Source organism: Taurulus bubalis, assembly GCF_910589615.1.
Source record: "Taurulus bubalis genome assembly, chromosome: 3".
Taxonomy (NCBI): domain Eukaryota; kingdom Metazoa; phylum Chordata; class Actinopteri; order Perciformes; family Cottidae; genus Taurulus; species Taurulus bubalis.
Window position 1 is genome coordinate 762053 of NC_136591.1, and position 21797 is coordinate 783849.

A 21797-nucleotide genomic window follows, 5' to 3' on the forward strand; every position below is an offset into this window, starting at 1 on the left:
TCCAGATGAAGATAGTACACACTCCTCACATGAAAAGCATTACTCGCTGTGACTGAAGTGGTCTGTTCTTCTGTCTCCAGTTAATTATTTCACTCCTGATCTTTTTTTATCTATTTTTGCGTTCGCATCCCATGCTGTCAACCTTGTCTCCTGGAAAAGCTTGATCCACCTCAGGTTGTTTCTCTCACCCTAGCAGGAAACTTCAGCCTCTCCACACACAACTCTAATTTTCCTTTTTATCACGCCTGTCGTCCTTTGATCTCGCCTCCATCTGAATTGCTGCCCAGCTTTGCATCTGCCTTTTCCTTCCTTTTCATGTCTGATCATCATTTTGTATTCTACTGCAGTCATCTATCCAGCAGTCCAATCTGCCGTGGTCTGAACTCCCAATAAGCAAAATGCATAGTCTCTGGTCCATTCCGCCTTTTTCTCTCCATCATACCATCACTCCCACCATCACGTGTCATCTCTCTTCTCAATCCATTGCTTCAAAGTCTTTCTCCACTGTCCCTCATGCACATAGCAACCCATGCTCCATCACCAGAACACCATGGCGACAGCAGCAGACGAGGGAGTGACGGCTGTTTAGTGTGAATGAGTATTGTCCCGACGCCTCTGTTGAACCCGGGAATGCCATGTACTTGCAAAGTCGCGATCGGCGACAAAAGTGACGCTAGCTGATCCGCTCCCCTTCTGAATCCACCCTGAAATCCTCATGTGTGATGTCACAGAGCCAGCACTTAATAAAGGAAGACGGGTAGAAGGGAGAGGTTGAAGAGAAAAGAAGAATACACTCATTCCTCCCTCACTGCCAGAGCCATACAGACGGTCCACTTGGCCTCCACAATTGTTGGATCTATCCTGTAGCACACGTAGCTCATCCCGTGCTGGATGTCCTCTGACGTGTCTGTAAGACTGAACATTGCGTAATCAAATTATTGTCACTATCACTTTATTTCAGTGAACTCAGTACGACTGTTGGATCTCCGTTACGTTTTTGTAAGACTGTAACTACCGATAGCTTGTTGGCGTTAGCTTAGCAACGTTAGCACATGTAGCTCATGTCTTGAGCATAGTCCGTGTTGGATCTCCATTACGTGTCGGTGTGTAATCGTAACTTTCTTTCAGTGAACTCATTCTAACTAGTATTAATGTATTTTACAGAGAGGATTCACAGCTGTGAGGGTCCAGAGGACAACCTGCAACCTTGTTCTGCAATTGTAGATGCTAAACACATGGGTATCCATCATATGCAAGTGCAAAACAAATCAGGTACCTCTGACTGTCAGAGGACTGTAATAAGCTGAAATACTTAATTCAGCCCAAATGTAATGATTGGATGGGCTGCCTGTCAATCAGGTTGCTCTCTGCCCGTCTGCTCATTGCTCGCCATCGGTTCTTCTGGCGTGATGTAGTGACTTTTGGAGCTCGTGCTGCCGGCTACTTTCACTGCTAAATTGTTGGCCACGCTGGCTTGTTTTTTTTCTTTTTAATCTAGTGTAGTCTTGCTAGTTTCTCCAGATAAACAACCCTAGCTTGAAGTAAAAGTAGTGATACAACACTTTAGAAACAATCAATAAATATTTCAGTGAAGAAGTTTATAATAAAAATTGTACCATCGAAATGAATGAAATGACTAGCAACCAGAGCCCTCTGTGGTCCAGGTGGTTGGGAATACTGGGGACATTCAGCCGTACTTGTTGCTTCATCCGTGTGGAATCACTTTCATACCTCACCGCACCTTACATGCACTAAATACCACGGACACGTTACAATGGAAACCCCAACCGGGAGTGTAAATGATACTCTGACATCCTGCCCTCTGTCACGCTGCCAGGACAGACCTCTGCATCAGATCTGCACCGCGGGGCTTTCCCATCTGTCAGAGGAGGAGAAGGAGTGTGTGGCTGGCTCCCAGCTTTAATGACACTTAGAGCACATTAGGGCTGTTGTTACACGGGAGGAGAGGCGCTGAGCCGTACCGCTCAGGGGGGTCACAGTTCACCATGTATGTTCATTAAAATGTCACGGGAGCTGAACAGAAAGATTCTGCCAATCGCTGCATCTTGTTTGAACCGTCACCCATCGTTGTGCTTATCATCAATATTACATTTACTGATTGGAATGGACAAATACGTTTTGCACTGAAGGAATTACAGTCTGCCAGACGGCTAGATGGATGGATGTAGGAAAAGAAAAATAGCATAACACATTAATGCACACCTTTAAATTCATACACTCAGATGCTTTTCTCCTACAGGCTTACTTGGTCTAGTATGACCATCAGCGTATGTAATGTTAGAAAGCGTTACATACCGATGTTTAATAGATCATTATTTGGCTCAGCTGACTGACATTGTGAATCATTTAGAACTATAGCTAAGGTGTGCTCAGACAGCCCTCCGTGATATGTTCACTTTAAACACAATTAGTCTGCGATAGCAAAGTAAGATTATCACAGTGCTGCGGTGTTGAGGAAACACACGCTCACATGTTTGCATCTAAAAACGCATCGTCACGTTACCTTGTCACGTTACCTTGTCACGTTACCTTGTCACGTTACCTTGTCACGTTACCTTGTCACGTTACCTTGTGACGCTACCTTGTCACGTTACCTTGTGACGCTACCTTGTGACGCTACCTTGTGACGCTACCTTGTGACGCTACCTTGTGACGCTACCTTGTGACGCTACCTTGTGACGCTACCTTGTGACGCTACCTTGTGACGCTACCTTGTCACGTTACCTTGTGACGCTACCTTGTGACGCTACCTTGTGACGCTACCTTGTGACGCTACCTTGTTACGCTACCTTGTTACGCTACCTTGTTACGCTATCTTACTGTTATCCATCGGTTACGTTACTTTTTTACGTTACGTGTTACGTTACCTCGTACCATTACCTCGTTAAGTTCCTTGCTATGCAGAAATGTATGGTAACATTCTCATGGCTAAAGGGTTGCATGTAGGCATGATGAACTCTTGCTCTGTGGTTCAACCTTTTCACCTCAGTGAATATATACAACACCTGAATTAATTAGTAAACATATGGACTTAAATTTGTGTTTCAGCAAGATCCCTGCTCTTGTTCAAAACCTTCTGCACAATTGAAATACAACCCAATCTGTATTCTTTGAGAAGTCATAATATTTTGAGAAATCTGGAATATATCTGGAATATTATGACAATAATGTCATAACAACAGCTTAAGAAAAAGATCCAGGGGGATCTTGGAGACGGAGCCTCTGCACGTGCACGTCAGAATGATCTAACCAACGGCTTCACTGCAAAGATAATGGAACCGAGTTTGCTCAAATATTAATTCTCTGTCCTGAAATACGCATACGCAAACATTCCCTTGGTTCCTTCCTCACTACCCGAGCTGTTCTTACTTCACACCTTAGCCCGCCTCGAGTCCAGGGATAGTCAGAGGGAACGATAATAAATATTCCAAAGAAAGCCAACACGTCCTCCCCTGTTTCCTCACAAGGGTCTGAACTGAATGGCCTCACAAACAAGTGCACCGGAGGACGCATCAGTTATGTCTTAAAAATGTATCAGCTCTTTAAAAGCGGTGGAGTAGTAGATAAGAGCTACTTAACTTGGCAGTATATGGTTTGATGTATTATGTCCAATTAGTGACAGGAGCCCATCTCTGTGCAGTCGTTTCTCATCCCTGACTGTGATGACTCGGGCGCTGGCGGTACCTGCTGACAGGTCCGGTAATATGTTCAGTCAGAGCGCTCCATCACTCATTGTCCTTTCCCCTGTGGCGAGGCTGCTCCACAGCCTCATTCGTTTCATGTTCATTTACACTTAGTCACTTTATTCATAGCTTGTTTTGTTCCACCCTGGGTAGTTTGGCTGAGCTCGCTCGTGCTCCCTAGCAGCAATGTAAGCTGTCTGTCCGAGTGGCTGCAGGGTCCAGTGCTGGAGGAAACTAAATGTACCGCTTGAGTTGTTTGCCAGTGGAGTTTTAGTTTACGTCCATTATCGGTCCAAAATATCTTCACTTTAATTCTGAGGATATTTGTGTGAAATTGTAGCGAATTAATAATTGAGTTATGTCCCAAACTGAGTTGCGTGAGTTCACAATGACTGTCATCTGATCAAATTCATCACGCACAGAAACCTCACACGCGTGTTATTTCAAACCAAACAGCTACCACGACATGGGAGCAACCGCTAGTCCCAAACTGGGCTAATCAAAGGAACAACATGAGCAAGGAGCTACCGCTTAGCTAACGCAGGGCAGTCACAGCTGTCTGATCTTTGCTACGTCCTTTGTCTTGTGACCGTCTCTGATTCCCAGCTCTTCTTAAATCACCGGCCACGCTCGACCTTCCAGGTCCACATTTCTGTATTCTTCATACTTTGTTTATTGTAAAGCGTTGTGCTGGGAGACCAAGGGAAGCATCTCATCAGACGTCATTATGCATGAGGACGGTGGCTCTGAGTGGTCAAACATCGAAGACATTGAACCTGTTGCCAAATCTTTAATGAGCGACGAAAGTTTCAAAGTCGTTGTGGAACGGAAGATTGAGATTGAGACTGATGTGCAGAGATCTGTTCCAGCCAGCCGGCCCCTCGCTGGCAGGCGGCTGTGAGCAGCTTCCACCTCGGCCGCCGGCATCCTTTAGTTTAGCCGCCCGCTTGTTGCTGCGCGTCGCCCCGGAGCGGGAACCAGAATGCACCAGTGAAGTGTGGATTATTGCTGAAGCGACAGAACTACGTGTTTCCTTCCATCCAGCTGAACATCCCAGACTGAAGCCGTCCTGCTTTCTGTCCACAGTCTTTGGCGCCAGCAGCAGCTAGCGCCATGAAGTTGCTTTCATTTGCCATTTTTTTGCTCTTTTTTTTTTCATTTTTCCGCACGCCACTCCAGTTAACTGTACCGTCACGGGTGTCTGCACTCTCACTGCCGGGGTCTCTTTATTTCCGCTCTGTGAGCAGACACATGGGTCCCCTCTGTGGCGGACGGGTACACCCGACTATTGGTCTAATTGCCGGAGGATCAGTCATCCCAAGTGCATCAGGTCCGTCGTGTTTCCACGCAGAGAGGCAGACTGGGGACAATAGGCTGTGAAGAACTGACCCAAATCTGTCTTTACATAAGGGATGCATGATGGAGATGTGGCTCAGGGAGCAAACCGTGAGATTATTCAAATATAATAATGCAATTGGTCACATTGAGTGTGTATCTGAGCTGTGGGTTGATTAAAGGCAGAGAGAGGAAGAGAGGGAGCTTCCACTACCATGTGTTCCCTAATTGATGTGGAAGGAAGGCCGTTTCATTCATCCAGTCTGTGAGGAGCCAAATGGGTCAGCAACTAAACCAGAGGAGAGGAACGTGGAGACGGGACCTCAAAGGAGCAGGAGTACAGGTGTGCACCTGTCGGGCCATCGAGGGAAACACACACACACACACACACACACACACACACACACACACACACACACACCGGTCGGAGGGTCTTTCCTGGCGCCGTTACGCACCCCTGGGCAGCCTGACCCGCCAGCAGGTAATTAAACACACACCCAGTGATGGAGGTACTCACGTGCCAGATAGCGAAGAAGATCAGCGACACGCAGAGGACCAGAGACAGCATGTAGCAGAAGGCAGCGAAAGTGAACATAATTGAAAAGGGAGACGGCGGATAATTTCCCAAAGAAGCGCGATCCCGCTGACAAACATCTAAAGCAGCGGCCGCCGGAAGAGAGGAGGAGAAAACAGGAGGAGGAAGGAGGGAGAGAAAGTTCTCACGGTGCCACGAGACGCCGACGCGTTGCCGGCAACATGACTGCGCCCGCTTTTGCAACGTTGGCAACAAATTGTTGCAGGAAGAAGAAGAAAGAAAGAAGAAGCCTCTCCAGACGGATCGTGGCCGCGCGTCCGGAGGCAGAGCTGCTCTCAGATCAGTGCGCTGGAGCTGTCGTCAACAACAACAACGACAACCAGGAGGAGGAGGCGCGCGCTCCGAGCTGCAGGTGATGTGTGAGGAGGGCGCGCGCCGCGCAGGTAATCCATTCAGCTGCGGGAGGAAGAGGAGGAGGAAGAGCAGGAGAGCTGCATGTGTGTCTGAGCTGTGGTGATGGTGATGAAGGTGATGATGAGGATGATATGGTATCACGGAGGAGAGCTCCCCCCGCCACCCCGTGGGAGAGAGAGAGGGAGAGAGAGAGAGAGAGAGAGAGAGTCAGAGGGAGAGAGTAGAGAGAGGGAGAGAGAGAGAGAGAGAGAGAGAGAAGAGAGAGGGAGAGAGAGAGAGGGAAGAGAGAGGGAGAGAGAGAGAGAGTCAGAGGGAGAGAGAGAGAGAAGAGAGAGGGAGAGAGAGAGAGGGAAGAGAGAGGGAGAGAGAGAGAGAGGGAAGAGAGAGGGAGAGAGAGAGAGGTTTCCCTCCTATCAGCAGCAGCGCGCAGCGTGAGCGCGCGAACAGGTGGATTTAAAAGAGCAGCAGCAGCCCGGTGCGCGTGCGCGTGGAGCTGATGCTGCGTGGCTCAGTCAGCTGTGACTCTCTGACTCTCAGCTCGACGCCAAATCATTTGTTCCTTTGGAACCGGATTGCGCATGTGTCATAGACAAGCCTCTCTCTTCATGTATGTGACTGTAACCCGATCAGCACCACGTGGTCTGCATTGTTCCCGTCATGCATTGTGCTTCACAGGAAAGCACGCAGTCCAACATGACCGCACAGGGGAACTCTCATGTACAGAACATGGTCACGAGGGACGTTACAGTAACACACCGTTTCATTGATGAAGTCAGAGAAACCTGCAGCACGTTTACACTGTGGGGGTGGCGCCACCGTCTGGACATCCTGTGCATTGCACCTGCCGGAGAAGACACCCAGTGGGAGCAGGAGAAGACACCCGGTGGGAGCAGGAGAAGACACCCGGTGGGTGCAGGAGAAGACACCCAGTGGGAGCAGGAGAAGACACCCAGTGGGTGCAGGAGAAGACACCCGGTGGGAGCAGGAGAAGACACCCAGTGGGAGCAGGAGAAGACACCCGGTGGGAGCAGGAGAAGACACCCGGTGGGTGCAGGAGAAGACACCCAGTGGGAGCAGGAGAAGACACCCAGTGGGTGCAGGAGAAGACACCCGGTGGGTGCAGGAGAAGACACTCAGAATTGGACACAAAGCAGTGTTTGGGTGGAATGAACCTTTAACACTGTAAGTCATTAGAAAGAAACCAACTGTAAATTGTTAGACAGAAAGTTTAGTATTTGGGTGGAATGAACCTTTAAAACTATACGTTATGAGTCAGAAAGTATTGTAGCTGGGTGGAAAACAAGCTTCACTGAGCTTCCTGTTCACATAGTTTACACTATAGGCTTTTATTTTGAAATATATATATATATATGTATTTTGAACCGGCAGTTACCCCAATTGTGTTTGTATTTTTCTTCTTCATAAGAAGAGGATGTGATCGTAAAAGGGCCTTTGAAAGGGTAGAGCAAAGCGTCCTGATTGGACGACAGAGTGAGCAGGTGGAAGGGGGCGTGTCCATTTAGGATGTAATTAAAGTGAAAGTTGAAAAGCTGCTCCTGTAAAGTAGCTGCACATGAACAGAGGAGGAGCCATGAGAGGAGCACTGCAGGGGAGTGAACTCATGAGAATAATTTAATAAAGTATACTGGAAAAACAGTTGAAGTCATATAACATATTTGGCACTGTCTAATCCATCCATCATTGGGCGAGGTATATAGGCTGTTATAATAATACACAATGATCACAATTCACTTATAGATGTACATTTCTAGAAGCAGGAAAGTAAAGGTCAACAGCTGGTGCAGAGCACGGCCTCCAGGAAACACTTCAGGTCTGTTGGCAACGCCGTAACCATGGCTACCTCCTCTGAGATGCATTGTGGGTCGTTATGCTGGGTATTTACTTTGTAATGGGAGGAGAGGCTTAAACGGTGGTGGTGTTGCGTAATCAGGTGGGCTTTGGTGCCTCGGCGAGACTTTTATTTTGAAAAGACGTGTTTCAAATAGGCTGTAATCGATCTTGCCTAAACAGTACATTTGCATATATACATACATATATATATATATATATATATATATATATATATATATATATATATATATATATATATATATATATGTATATGTGTATATACTTTTAAAAAAAAAGATTCCAACCTGTAAAAAGGCCATTTTCCAGGTGTTGCATCCTTGATGATCCTGTTTGCTCCACAGGTGACGAGCGCTCAATAAAACATAACAAGAAAGAAGGCGGGACTCTAAGTTGCCTTTTTATTCCTTTGTAGTCTGACACCTGTCACTCAGACCTCCTGTGATGCAACAGGAAATGGCTTCATTCTCAAGCAGCTCAGAGCCACACACACACACACACACACCCACACACACACACACACACACACACACACACACACACACACACACACACACACACACACACACACACACACACAGAGCTGAAGTGGAGGACAGTTGAAGTGGAGAAGAGTTGAAGTGGAGGAGAGCTGAAGTGGAGGAGAGCTGAAGTGGAGAAGAGCTGAAGTGGAGAAGAGTTGAAGTGGAGGAGAGCTGAAGTGGAGGAGAGCTGAAGTGGAGAAGAGTTGAAGTGGAGGAGAGCTGAAGTGGAGGAGAGCTGAAATGGAGAAGAGTTGAAGTGGAGGAGAGTTGAAGTGGAGGAGAGTTGAAGTGGAGGAGAGCTGAAGTGGAGAAGAGTTGAAGTGGAGGAGAGCTGAAGTGGAGGAGAGTTGAAGTGGAGGGAGCTGAAGTGGAGGAGAGCTGAAATGGAGAAGAGTTGAAGTGGAGGAGAGCTGAAGTGGAGGAGAGCTGAAGTGGAGAAGAGTTGAAGTGGAGGAGAGCTGAAGTGGAGAAGAGTTGAAGTGGAGGAGAGTTGAAGTGGAGGAGAGCTGAAGTGGAGAAGAGTTGAAGTGGAGGAGAGCTGAAGTGGAGGAGAGCTGAAGTGGAGAAGAGTTGAAGTGGAGGAGAGCTGAAGTGGAGGAGAGCTGAAATGGAGAAGAGTTGAAGTGGAGGAGAGTTGAAGTGGAGGAGAGTTGAAGTGGAGGAGAGTTGAAGTGGAGAAGAGTTGAAGTGGAGGAGAGCTGAAGTGGAGAAGAGTTCAAGTGGAGGAGAGCTGAAGTGGAGGAGAGCTGAAGTGGAGAAGAGCTGAAGTGGAGAAGAGTTGAAGTGGAGGAGAGCTGAAGTGGAGGAGAGCTGAAGTGGAGAAGAGTTGAAGTGGAGGAGAGCTGAAGTGGAGGAGAGCTGAAATGGAGAAGAGTTGAAGTGGAGGAGAGTTGAAGTGGAGGAGAGTTGAAGTGGAGGAGAGCTGAAGTGGAGAAGAGTTGAAGTGGAGGAGAGCTGAAGTGGAGGAGAGTTGAAGTGGAGGGAGCTGAAGTGGAGGAGAGCTGAAATGGAGAAGAGTTGAAGTGGAGGAGAGCTGAAGTGGAGGAGAGCTGAAGTGGAGAAGAGTTGAAGTGGAGGAGAGCTGAAGTGGAGAAGAGTTGAAGTGGAGGAGAGTTGAAGTGGAGGAGAGCTGAAGTGGAGAAGAGTTGAAGTGGAGGAGAGCTGAAGTGGAGGAGAGCTGAAGTGGAGAAGAGTTGAAGTGGAGGAGAGCTGAAGTGGAGGAGAGCTGAAATGGAGAAGAGTTGAAGTGGAGGAGAGTTGAAGTGGAGGAGAGTTGAAGTGGAGGAGAGCTGAAGTGGAGAAGAGTTGAAGTGGAGGGAGCTGAAGTGGAGGAGAGCTGAAATGGAGAAGAGTTTAAGTGGAGGAGAGTTGAAGTGGAGGAGAGCTGAAGTGGAGAAGAGTTGAAGTGGAGGAGAGCTGAAGTGGAGGAGAGTTGAAGTGGAGGAGAGCTGAAGTGGAGGAGAGCTGAAATGGAGAAGAGTTGAAGTGGAGGAGAGCTGAAGTGGAGAAGAGTTGAAGTGGAAGAGAGCTGAAGTGGAGGAGAGTTGAAGTGGAGGAGAGCTGAAGTGGAGGAAAGCTGAAGTGGAGAAGGGCTGAAGTGGAGGAGAGCTGAAGTGGAGGAGAGCTGAAGTGGAGAAGAGTGGAAGTGGAGGAGAGCTGAAGTGGAGGAGAGCTGAAGTGGAGGAGAGCTGAAGTGGAGGAGAGTTGAAGTGGAGGAGAGCTGAAGTGGAGAAGAGTTGAAGTGGAGGAGAGCTGAAGTGGAGGAGAGCTGAAATGGAGAAGAGTTGAAGTGGAGGAGAGTTGAAGTGGAGGAGAGCTGAAGTGGAGGAGAGCTGAAGTGGAGAAGGGCTGAAGTGGAGGAGAGCTGAAATGGAGAAGAGTTGAAGTGGAGGAGAGTTGAAGTGGAGGAGAGTTGAAGTGGAGAAGAGTTGAAGTGGAGGAGAGCTGAAATGGAGGAGAGCTGAAATGGAGAAGAGTTGAAGTGGAGGAGAGTTGAAGTGGGGGAGAGCTGAAGTGGAGAAGGGCTGAAGTGGAGGAGAGCTGAAATGGAGAAGAGTTGAAGTGGAGGAGAGCTGAAGTGGAGAAGAGTTGAAGTGGAGGAGAGCTGAAGTGGAGGAGAGCTGAAGTGGAGGAGAGTTGAAGTGGAGAAGAGTTGAAGTGGAGGAGAGCTGAAGTGGAGGAGAGCTGAAATGGAGAAGAGTTGAAGTGGAGGAGAGTTGAAGTGGAGGAGAGTTGAAGTGGAGAAGAGTTGAAGTGGAGGAGAGCTGAAGTGGAGGAGAGCTGAAATGGAGAAGAGTTGAAGTGGAGGAGAGTTGAAGTGGAGGAGAGCTGAAGTGGAGAAGAGTTGAAGTGGAGGAGAGCTGAAGTGGAGGAGAGCTGAAGTGGAGAAGAGCTGAAGTGGAGAAGAGTTGAAGTGGAGGAGAGCTGAAGTGGAGGAGAGCTGAGGTGGAGAAGAGTTGAAGTGGAGGAGAGCTGAAATGGAGAAGAGTTGAAGTGGAGGAGAGTTGAAGTGGAAGAGAGTTGAAGTGGAGGAGAGCTGAAGTGGAGAAGAGTTGAAGTGGAGGAGAGCTGAAGTGGAGGAGAGTTGAAGTGGAGGGAGCTGAAGTGGAGGAGAGCTGAAATGGAGAAGAGTTGAAGTGGAGGAGAGCTGAAGTGGAGGAGAGCTGAAGTGGAGAAGAGTTGAAGTGGAGGAGAGCTGAAGTGGAGAAGAGTTGAAGTGGAGGAGAGTTGAAGTGGAGGAGAGCTGAAGTGGAGAAGAGTTGAAGTGGAGGAGAGCTGAAGTGGAGGAGAGCTGAAGTGGAGAAGAGTTGAAGTGGAGGAGAGCTGAAGTGGAGGAGAGCTGAAATGGAGAAGAGTTGAAGTGGAGGAGAGTTGAAGTGGAGGAGAGTTGAAGTGGAGGAGAGCTGAAGTGGAGAAGAGTTGAAGTGGAGGGAGCTGAAGTGGAGGAGAGCTGAAATGGAGAAGAGTTTAAGTGGAGGAGAGTTGAAGTGGAGGAGAGCTGAAGTGGAGAAGAGTTGAAGTGGAGGAGAGCTGAAGTGGAGGAGAGTTGAAGTGGAGGAGAGCTGAAGTGGAGGAGAGCTGAAATGGAGAAGAGTTGAAGTGGAGGAGAGCTGAAGTGGAGAAGAGTTGAAGTGGAAGAGAGCTGAAGTGGAGGAGAGTTGAAGTGGAGGAGAGCTGAAGTGGAGGAAAGCTGAAGTGGAGAAGGGCTGAAGTGGAGGAGAGCTGAAGTGGAGGAGAGCTGAAGTGGAGAAGAGTGGAAGTGGAGGAGAGCTGAAGTGGAGGAGAGCTGAAGTGGAGGAGAGCTGAAGTGGAGGGTGTGATTTACATAATGACATGATGAGTGTTCAGTAAACGTTTCACAGTTTTACTTTGATTGAAGTGATTTTTCAGCACAATGTCGCACATCAGATTCACAAATACAAAAACACATCTTCAGATAACAATTCAACATTTTTGGGAGACACGTATTCGCTTCATCTCCAAGGTCCACCAGGACATTTAATTTCCTGCTTCCTGCTGAATGTTTATGTCACAATGTAGGGTGGAAATGTTTTATTTACATGGAGAAAACTAACTATTTGGGAGGCAGGTGAAATTGACTGAATTGCAAGTCATATTGTTTGAAGTTCCGTGTCGTCACACGTGAGCTTTTCTCCTCATCGTCTTGACGTGTTTAACCTCGCTCAACGTTAACATGTTCAGCTCCATGATGCGTTCGCTCATTTGAATTCATTTCACAGCTCGTGTGTTTCAGTAAGGTCTCGGCTCACGTTCAACACTTTCTGCACATTCAAAACATTTCACACTTTTCTGTGTTCTGAGAAGTCGAGAATAAAGCCCTGAAACATCTTCATTTAGTAAGAATACAGTGGCAATATTTACCAGAATAAAGTTGTAGTTTAATGATAATAAAGTTTCAATATGAACAATAGCAAAGTAATAATTAAATTAGAATACAATTTTAATATGTAAAAGAACAAAGACTTTATTCTCAATAAATTACAACTTTATTCTTTAATAGATTCATAATATAACAAATAAATAAATCTCCACCTGCTCTATAGACTCTTCATCAGAGGTGGAAACCCAAAACTAACTAACTAAACTCTGCAGCCATAAATCTCACCAGTGTGTGTTAACTTCACCACGAGGTGAAACAAGTTCACCCACAAGTTCACTCACCAGTTCACTCACCAGTTCACCCACCAGTTCACTCACAAGTGCATCCACCAGTTCACTCACCAGTTCACCCACAAGTTCACTCACCAGTTCACTCACCAGTTCACCCACCAGTTCATCCACCAGTTCACTCACCAGTTCACTCACCAGTTCACTCACAAGTTCATCCACCAGTTCACTCACCAGTTCACTCACCAGTTCACTCACCAGTTCATCCACCAGTTCACTCACCAGTTCACCCACAAGTTCACTCACCAGTTCACTCACCAGTTCACCCACCAGTTCATCCACCAGTTCACTCACCAGTTCACTCACAAGTTCATCCACCAGTTCACCCACCAGTTCACTCACCAGTTCACCCACCAGTACATCCACCAGTTCACTCACAAGTTCATCCACCAGTACACCCACCAGTACACCCACCAGTTCACTCACCAGTGCACCCACCAGTTCACTCACCAGTTCACTCACCAGTACACCCACCAGTTCACTCACCAGTACACCCACCAGTTCACTCACCAGTACACCCACCAGTTCACTCACCAGTACACTCACAAGTTCATCCACCAGTACATCCACCAATACACCCACCAGTACACCCACAAGTACACCCACCAGTACACTCACCAGTTCACTCACCAGTTCACTCACCAGTACACCCACCAGTACACCCACCAGTACACTCACCAGTTCACTCACCAGTTCACTCACCAGTACACTCACCAGTACACCCACCAGTACACTCACCAGTACACTCACAAGTTCATCCACCAGTACACTCACCAGTACACTCACAAGTTCACCCACCAGTACACTCACCAGTTCACTCACCAGTTCACTCACCAGTACACCCACCAGTACACTCACCAGTACACCCACCAGTACACCCACCAGTTCACTCACCAGTTCACTCACCAGTTAAGAGTCCCAAGAACCACGAAGACGTTCAACTATTTATTGAGAGAAACATACAGATAAAAAATCCATATAAAATTAAAGCCAATTCATTAATGTTTAATTTTAAGAGAGAGAGCGAGAGAGAGAGAGAGAGAGAGAGAGAGAGAGAGAGAGAGAGAGAGAGATCATAATTATTCAGAGTCTTTTATGAACCGATGAGCTCGTCCTTTACTAATGCGAGCTCACATGGCTCCAGCAGAGAGCTGCTGCTTTGTTGATCCGGATCAATGTTGTGATAACGACTTCCATCAAAAAGCCCGAAGCTCTCAACCAACCAGATGGATCCTAATTACCACTTGTGCCTTGGACCCCATGCTGCTGCTCCCAGCAGTCAGAGGGTTGTGTTGCTGCTTGTGGGCGCCGCTGATGGTTTGGTTAAATATCCCGCGTCTGAATTAAAAGTGCTTCCAGATAAAAGGTCTCCGCCTCTTCAACCCGTTAAAGTGGACTAGAACATGTGAAGTAAATAGAACATGTAAAGTGGACTAGAACATGTGAAGTAAATAGAACATGTAAAGTGGACTAGAACATGTAAAGCATGTAAAGTAAATAGAACATGTAAAGTGGACTAGAACATGTAAAGTAAATAGGACATGGAAAGTGGACTAGGACATGTAAAGTGGACTAGAACATGTAAAGTGAACTAGGACATGTAAAGTGGACTAGGACATGTAAAGTGGACTAGGACATGTAAAGTGGACTAGGACATGTAAAGTGGACCAGGACATGTAAAGTGGACTAGAACATGTAAAGTGAACTAGGACATGTACAGTGGACTAGGACATGTAAAGTGGACTAGGACATGTAAAGTGGACTAGGACATGTACAGTGGACTAGGACATGTAAAGTGGACTAGGACATGTAAAGTGAACTAGGACATGTACAGTGGACTAGGACATGTAAAGTGGACTAGGACATGTAAAGTGGACCAGGACATGGAAAGTGGACTAGGACATGTAAAGTGGACTAGGACATGTAAAGTGGACTAGAACATGTAAAGTGAACTAGGACATGTAAAGTGGACTACACTGAAACAAATGTGGAGTGCCATTTACTTAAAAAAAAGCTTGGTAACAATTTCCACACAGAAATTCTAAGTAATTTTTAAGTTTACTTACTAATAACAATGTTTTTTCATCCAAAATGGCCAAGTACATTTTACTTGAAAATTACGTCCTGAGACATAACATTTACTCAGCCTTTGATAGTAGTCTTTACTCAGTCTTTGATAGTAGTCTTTATTTAGCCTTTGATAGTAATCATTACTCAGCCTTTGATAGTAGTCTTTATTTAGCCTTTGATAGTAGTCTTTACTCAGCCTTTGATAATAGTTTTTATTTAGCCTTTGATAGTAATCATTACTCAGCCTTTGATAGTAGTCTTTACTCAGCCTTTGATAGTAATCTTTACTCAGTCTTTGATAGTAGTCTTTACTCAGCCTTTGATAGTAATCATTACTCAGCCTTTGATAGTAGTCATTACTCAGCATTTGATAGTAGTCTTTACTCAGCCTTTGATAGTAGTCTTGACTCAGCCTTTGATAGTAATCTTTACTCAGCCTTTGAGAGTAACATTTTCTCAGCCTTTGATAGTAGTCTTTACTCAGCCTTTGATAGTAGTCTTTACTCAGCCTTTGATAGTAACATTTACTCAGCCTTTGATAGTAATCTTTACTCAGCCTTTGATAGTAATCTTTACTCAGCCTTTGATAGTAACATTTACTCAGCCTTTGATAGTAGTCTTTACTCAGCCTTTGATAGTAACATTTACTCAGCCTTTGATAGTAGTCTTGACTCAGCCTTTGATAGTAGTCTTTACTCAGCCTTTGATAGTAGTCTTGACTCAGCCTTTGATAGTAACATTTACTCAGCCTTTGATAGTAGTCTTTACTCAGCCTTTGATAGTAACATTTACTCAGCCTTTGATAGTAGTCTTGACTCAGCCTTTGATAGTAGTCTTTACTCAGCCTTTGATAGTAGTCTTTACTCAGCCTTTGATAGTTGTCTTGACTCAGCCTTTGATAGTAGTCTTTACTCAGCCTTTGATAGTAACATTTACTCAGCCTTTGATAGTAATCTTTACTCAGCCTTTGATAGTAATCTTTACTCAGCCTTTGATAGTAACATTTACTCAGCCTTTGATAGTAGTCTTTACTCAGCCTTTGATAGTAACATTTACTCAGCCTTTGATAGTAGTCTTGACTCAGCCTTTGATAGTAGTCTTTACTCAGCCTTTGATAGTAGTCTTGACTCAGCCTTTGATAGTAACATTTACTCAGCCTTTGATAGTAGTCTTTACTCAGCCTTTGATAGTAACATTTACTCAGCCTTTGATAGTAGTCTTGACTCAGCCTTTGATAGTAGTCTTTACTCAGCCTTTGATAGTAGTCTTTACTCAGCCTTTGATAGTTGTCTTGACTCAGCCTTTGATAGTAGTCTTTACTCAGCCTTTGATAGTAGTCTTTACTCAGCCTTTGATAGTAGTCTTTACTCAGCCTTTGATAGTAGTCTTTACTCAGCCTTTGATAGTAGTCTTTACTCAGTTTTTGATAGTAGTCTTTATTTAGCTTTTGATAGTAGTCTTTACTCAGTCTTTGATAGTAGTCTTTATTTAGCTTTTGATAGTAATCATTACTGAGCCTTTGATAGTAATCTTTACTCAGCCTTTGATAGTAATCATTACTGAGCCTTTGATAGTAATCTTTACTCAGCCTTTGATAGTAATCATTACTGAGCCTTTGATAGTAATCTTTACTCAGCCTTTGATAGTAATCATTACTGAGCCTTTGATAGTAATCATTACTCAGCCTTTGATAGTAGTCTTTATTTAGCCTTTGATAGTAGTCATTACTCAGTCTTTGATAGTAGTCTTTACTCAGCCTTTGATAGTAATCATTACTCAGCCTTTGATAGTAATCTTTACTCAGCCTTTGATAGTAACATTTACTCAGCCTTTGATAGTAGTCTTTACTCAGCCTTTGATAGTAACATTTACTCAGCCTTTGATAGTAGTCTTTATTTAGCCTTTGATAGTAGTCTTTACTCAGTCTTTGATAGTAGTCTTTACTCAGCCTTTGATAGTAGTCTTGACTCAGCCTTTGATAGTAGTCTTTATTTAGCCTTTGATAGTAGTCTTTACTCAGCCTTTGATAGTAGTCTTTACTCAGCCTTTGATAGTAACATTTACTCAGCCTTTGATAGTAGTCTTGACTCAGCCTTTGATAGTAGTCTTGACTCAGCCTTTGATAGTAGTCTTTACTCAGCCTTTGATAGTAGTCTTTACTCAGCCTTTGATAGTAGTCTTTATTTAGCTTTTGATAGTAGTCTTTACTCAGCCTTTGATAGTAGTCTTTACTCAGCCTTTGATAGTAGTCTTTATTTAGCTTTTGATAGTAGTCTTTACTCAGCCTTTGATAGTAGTCTTTACTCAGTCTTTGATAGTAGTCTTTATTTAGCTTTTGATAGTAATCATTACTCAGCCTTTGATAGTAATCATTACTCAGTCTTTGATAGTAGTCTTTACTCAGTCTTTGATAGTAATCTTTATTTATCTTTTGATAGTAGTCTTGACTCAGCCTTTGATAATAATCATTACTCAGCCTTTGATAGTAGTCTTTATTTATCTTTTGATAGTAGTCTTGACTCAGCCTTTGATAATAATCATTACTCAGCCTTTGATAGTAGTCTTTATTTATCTTTTGATAGTAGTCTTTACTCAGCCTTTGATAGTAGTCTTTACTCAGTCTTTGATAGTAGTCTTTACTCAGCCTTTGATAGTAGTCTTCACTCAGTCTTTGATAGTAGTCTTTACTCAGCCTTTGATAGTAATCATTACTCAGCCTTTGATAGTAGTCTTTACTCAGCCTTTGATAGTAGTCTTCACTCAGTCTTTGATAGTAGTCTTTACTCAGCCTTTGATAGTAATCATTACTCAGCCTTTGATAGTAGTCTTTACTCAGCCTTTGATAGTAATCATTACTCAGCCTTTGATAGTAGTCTTTATTTAGCTTTTGATAGTAGTCTTTACTCAGCCTTTGATAGTAGTCTTTATTTAGCTTTTGATAGTAGTCTTTACTCAGTCTTGGCAGGTTCTATGGTGCGAGAAAATATTTAAAAAAGTCAAGTTAGTTACTGCTCTATAAAGCCATATGATATGATTTGCTTTGCTTTATAACATACTATTTGCATATATATGTATGTGCGCAGTGTTCTATGTCATTGTGTGTGTATGCTTTTCATTTTTAAAAGCAATTACACACTTTAGCTGGTGTCTGTCTGAGTCAACTAGCAGCATCCTCTGAGGGAAGCACTGCATCAGAGAAGCAGGTGAGTCACAATCCAAAAGGTGTTTGCACACAGAGAGAACAAGCAGCTCTAGCAGGAGGTGCACTCAAGCACTTAGCACTTTATGTGGAAACAATTTCCCCCAACCTGCCCATAGCTGTTGTTCCAGAGCAGGAACTATTACCACAACATAACGGCTCTCCTGCCTCCACATAGCATGGCTTCTCCGTGTGGGAAGAGATACGCAGATGACAGTGTGCTGTAACGCCACCGCAGCATACCTTGAATAATCATTCCACAGCGGTCCAATAACAATGAAATTGCAAGTGCAGTCTTTAAAAATTGCTTGGCACATTAAGACGCTGATGGTGCTGAGTTTATCAGAGCATTGCTCGCAGTGTAGACTGAAACATGAGAGCAAGATCAGTTCATTGTATTTCATTGAAGCTTCCATGAGTCTGTCATCCCTGCACCACCCTCTACTGACTGAGCTTACATTGAGAAAACATGACATGAAGAACATGTGTTGCTCTGCTTGTCCAGGCTAATAGAGCGGTGTGATGTATGATGACTTTACAAATTATACAATGAAACTCGGATACAACACTTCAAATGTAGTTGTTGCAATATGAAATGAAGATTAATAGCAAGTCAAGAGGATCGCTCATTGTCATGCATGTGTTAAATGTATTAGATTCCATCATTATGACTGCAACGATGCTGGAAATATAGAATGATTAATAAACTAAAAGGCCCTTTCTAGAGCCAGTGTTTAGTTTGTCCTTTCCGGGCTCCTGTAGAAACATGGAGGCCGGCTCTGTGAAATATAGATATAGATATAAACGGTTCATTCTAACGTAGTGAAAACACTCCTATTCTCATATTTAGGTGATTATACACTAAATAAAACATACTTATTAACTTTATGTCCCATTTCTGCCAAATAATCCCACTAAACGCTGGATGGGGCATTCGCTTTCAGCGGATTTCTGAATTATACATACACAAATAAATCTATGAGAGTCCCATTTGTCGGGAATTATTCCAAAAACATTTTGGATATCTAATTCAGAAAACCAGACTAAAACTTTAAAAAAGTCCCTCACTAACCTGGTTTCCAGCCAAAGAAAAAGCTAAAAACTAAGTTAGCAACTAGCCACAGACACGACGAAGAGAGGGCATTCAAGCTAAGCTTGTGTCAAACATTTGTATGAAAATGAATCCAACAAAAATATTCCCTAATTGTAGTATTTTAAGGCGAAGAGCGACCCCAGGTGACCCCGTGCTGATTGACGTGCACGGCTGCTGGATGTCCCAGGAACGCTGCATCTTGTCGGGCTTCAAGTGAGGCGCTTGCGTCCGGCGAGCCAGAGTACGGTGTCCTGTGAGGGGCAATTGGTGGCTATGGGCGTGGCTTAGTTGTGAAGAGGAGGCGGCTCCATCCAGACCACAACGGCGGCTCCTGAAGTGGAGCAATGGCTTTCTGGCAGAACCGGAGAGCATTCCTTCCCTAAACAGAAGAGCAAAGACTTTTCTCCAATACAGATAATTGTTGTCGCTCTTCTCCCAACTCTGCAAGAGTTTGATTGACAGATGGTTCATCCAATCACCTGCCAAGTCTTTTCCAAACTGTTTCCATTGCATCAAAGAGGAAAAGTTTGACTCTACCCTACAAGTGTGGAATAAGAAGGAGGCTAAACGTTAGCGCTGTGGCTGTTATGTTGATCCGTTTGTTGTCAGGTCAAAAGGAGCGAGGCTGGATCTGGACCTTGATGCGGAAAGAACGTCACAACTTGACGAAATGAGGATGGAACACAGGACCGCTCATGCTGACCATATCCGCTATGCCTCCTCACAAGGACTTGGCTCAATTACATTCAGCATCCATCCCAGGTACGTCAATACATACCAGGATACATGAGCTTCATAGTATTCTGTTCTACTAGAATATACTCTAACATGTTTGAGTATATTTGTGATGGAGGATTGATCTTTGAGTTTTTTTTGCGTTTCCATTGCATTGCTGCACACGTTATAAACAAATGATACAAAGTTGTATGTGGAAGTGTTGCTTCATCACTAAACATGACTGCTGGTCCGTAAGCGTTCCCAGACTTTGAATGGAGCGTCGATATCAATTTCTTCTTCGTGGTTTTCTTGGTGATCTCAGGTGACTTTTAAGGAATTCCGGCATTTCAGGTCCAGTGTTTTAATTAATGCACGGATGGAAAACTAAAATACGTTGAAAAAAAAGTGAAAACAGTTCTGGCCTCCTCTCAGCACCACACATGCACCACATGGTAAAGGACAGGCCACCTCAAGCTCATGCATCTGAGTGTGATCAGCCAGCTGTTTCATTTCATTGATTATAAACTTAGAAGTTTGAAAATGTGCCAAAAAAAAGTGTTTTTCTGCTTTATTGAGAATTATTCTGTGTCTCACTTGCATATTTCTGTATCTTTCTCTGCCCCCTAAATGCAGCGTTTAACCCTGAGGAAGCTCGAGGAGAGTTTGACCATACACTGTTTTATTTAACATGTTGCGCTCCATCCTGTTGGTGTGTCCCATCGCGCCCAGAGGTAATGTCCCAGCATCACCACTAGGTGGGAGTCTTTCCTTTCCTTTCCCTCGCTCCGTGGACTCGTCACAACGCTTTGTCCTCCTGCACCAGGATGCTCAGCTGCCCGGCGAAGAGGCTGCAACCGACGCGTCACTAAGGACGCGCATGCAGAGCACGCGTGTGCGTGTGCGTGTGCGTGTGCGTGTGCACTGCACGGCGTCACAACAAAGCAGTCCCACTACTGTATGTTACGTGTTGCCTGTGTAAACATGATGGTTCCCCACACTGCTGTAGAGCAGTGACCTTTGACCCCAAAGCAGCGTTTCCTGTGTTTCCCTTTCAGTTCATGTTGGACTCTTTCTGTGTGGAACCAAACCCCCCAGCTAATTCCACCCATAGCACCTGGCGATGAAGGCCGCCAGACCTGGTTGAAAGCTCGGGAAGAAATTGAGAAGAGCGCTTCCTTCTGTCAAGCTTTCCTGTGTAATCGCATTCAACAGAGGGAAGAGCTCCTGCGTTCCACCGCTCCACGTAAATAATGGTAATTCATGTTGAGGGGTAATTACACAATGTGTGTCGAAGCAACAACAGTAGAAGACTGGCGAGCATGTAAATGACTCATGCAGGAAAATAATACAGGAACATGCAGATGTACGTGTTTCTGTATCGTTTCTGTGTCTGACCATCTGTGCTCCAGTGCATCCTGCGTCTCAGAGTGTCTCCCTGCAGCATGGCTTGTACACAAGAGAGAACTGGGTCCCGGCAGAGCGTCGCCCGGCAGAGCGTCTCCCGGCAGAGCGTCTCCCGGCAGAGCGTCGCCCGGCAGAGCGTCGCCCAGCAGGGCGTCTCCCGGCAGAGCGTCGCCCAGCAGAGCGTCTGCCGGCAGAGCGTCTCCCGGCAGAGCGTCTTCCGGCAGAGCGTCTACCGGCAGAGCGTCTACCGGCAGAGCGTCTACCGGCAGAGCGTCGCCTGGGCCAGCGAGCTTTGCTGCAAAGTCACAGCCCCCCCATCTCTCTCCAGCAGAGCCAATCAGAGAGAGGCACAGAGACAACGCGGCACACTTTGTTGCATCCATCCGAATATATCTGTGGGTTTAGCCGTTCAGAGCTCGGCCGTATTTCTCATCAAGCGCCGCTTACAGTTCTCTGTCCTTGTTTTGGGGGAGTGGTCTGCGAGCCCCGGGGTCTCAGCGTGACGAAGACGAGGCAGAGCACACGGCGCCTCTCTGCGGAGGGAGGGCTCATCCTGCTGGATCAGCACTTTGCTCAAAGAGACGGAGAGGGGGAACTCTACTCTGGGGCTCGTGGGGCCAACGGGAGCAGCAGGCGATGTGCTACAGCGTGCTACAGCGTGCTACAGCGTGCTACAGCATGCTACAGCGTGCTACAGCGTGCTACAGCGTGCTACAGCATGTTACAGCGTGCTACAGCATGTTAC

General features: G+C 45.4%; 1 protein-coding gene across 1 annotated transcript in view; it reads right to left on the reverse strand.

Moving 5' to 3' along the window:
* Window positions 1-5634, reverse strand: part of cnih3 (cornichon family AMPA receptor auxiliary protein 3) — a gene marked incomplete at both ends in the record, with an annotated part of 73810 nt that extends 68176 nt beyond the window's left edge. Inside the window, one exon of the mRNA XM_079215585.1 lies at window positions 5557-5634. Coding sequence (XP_079071711.1) covers window positions 5557-5634 — 78 coding nt within the window. The remainder of the gene's footprint in view (window positions 1-5556) is intronic.
* Between the last annotated feature and the right edge of the window lie 16163 nt (window positions 5635-21797).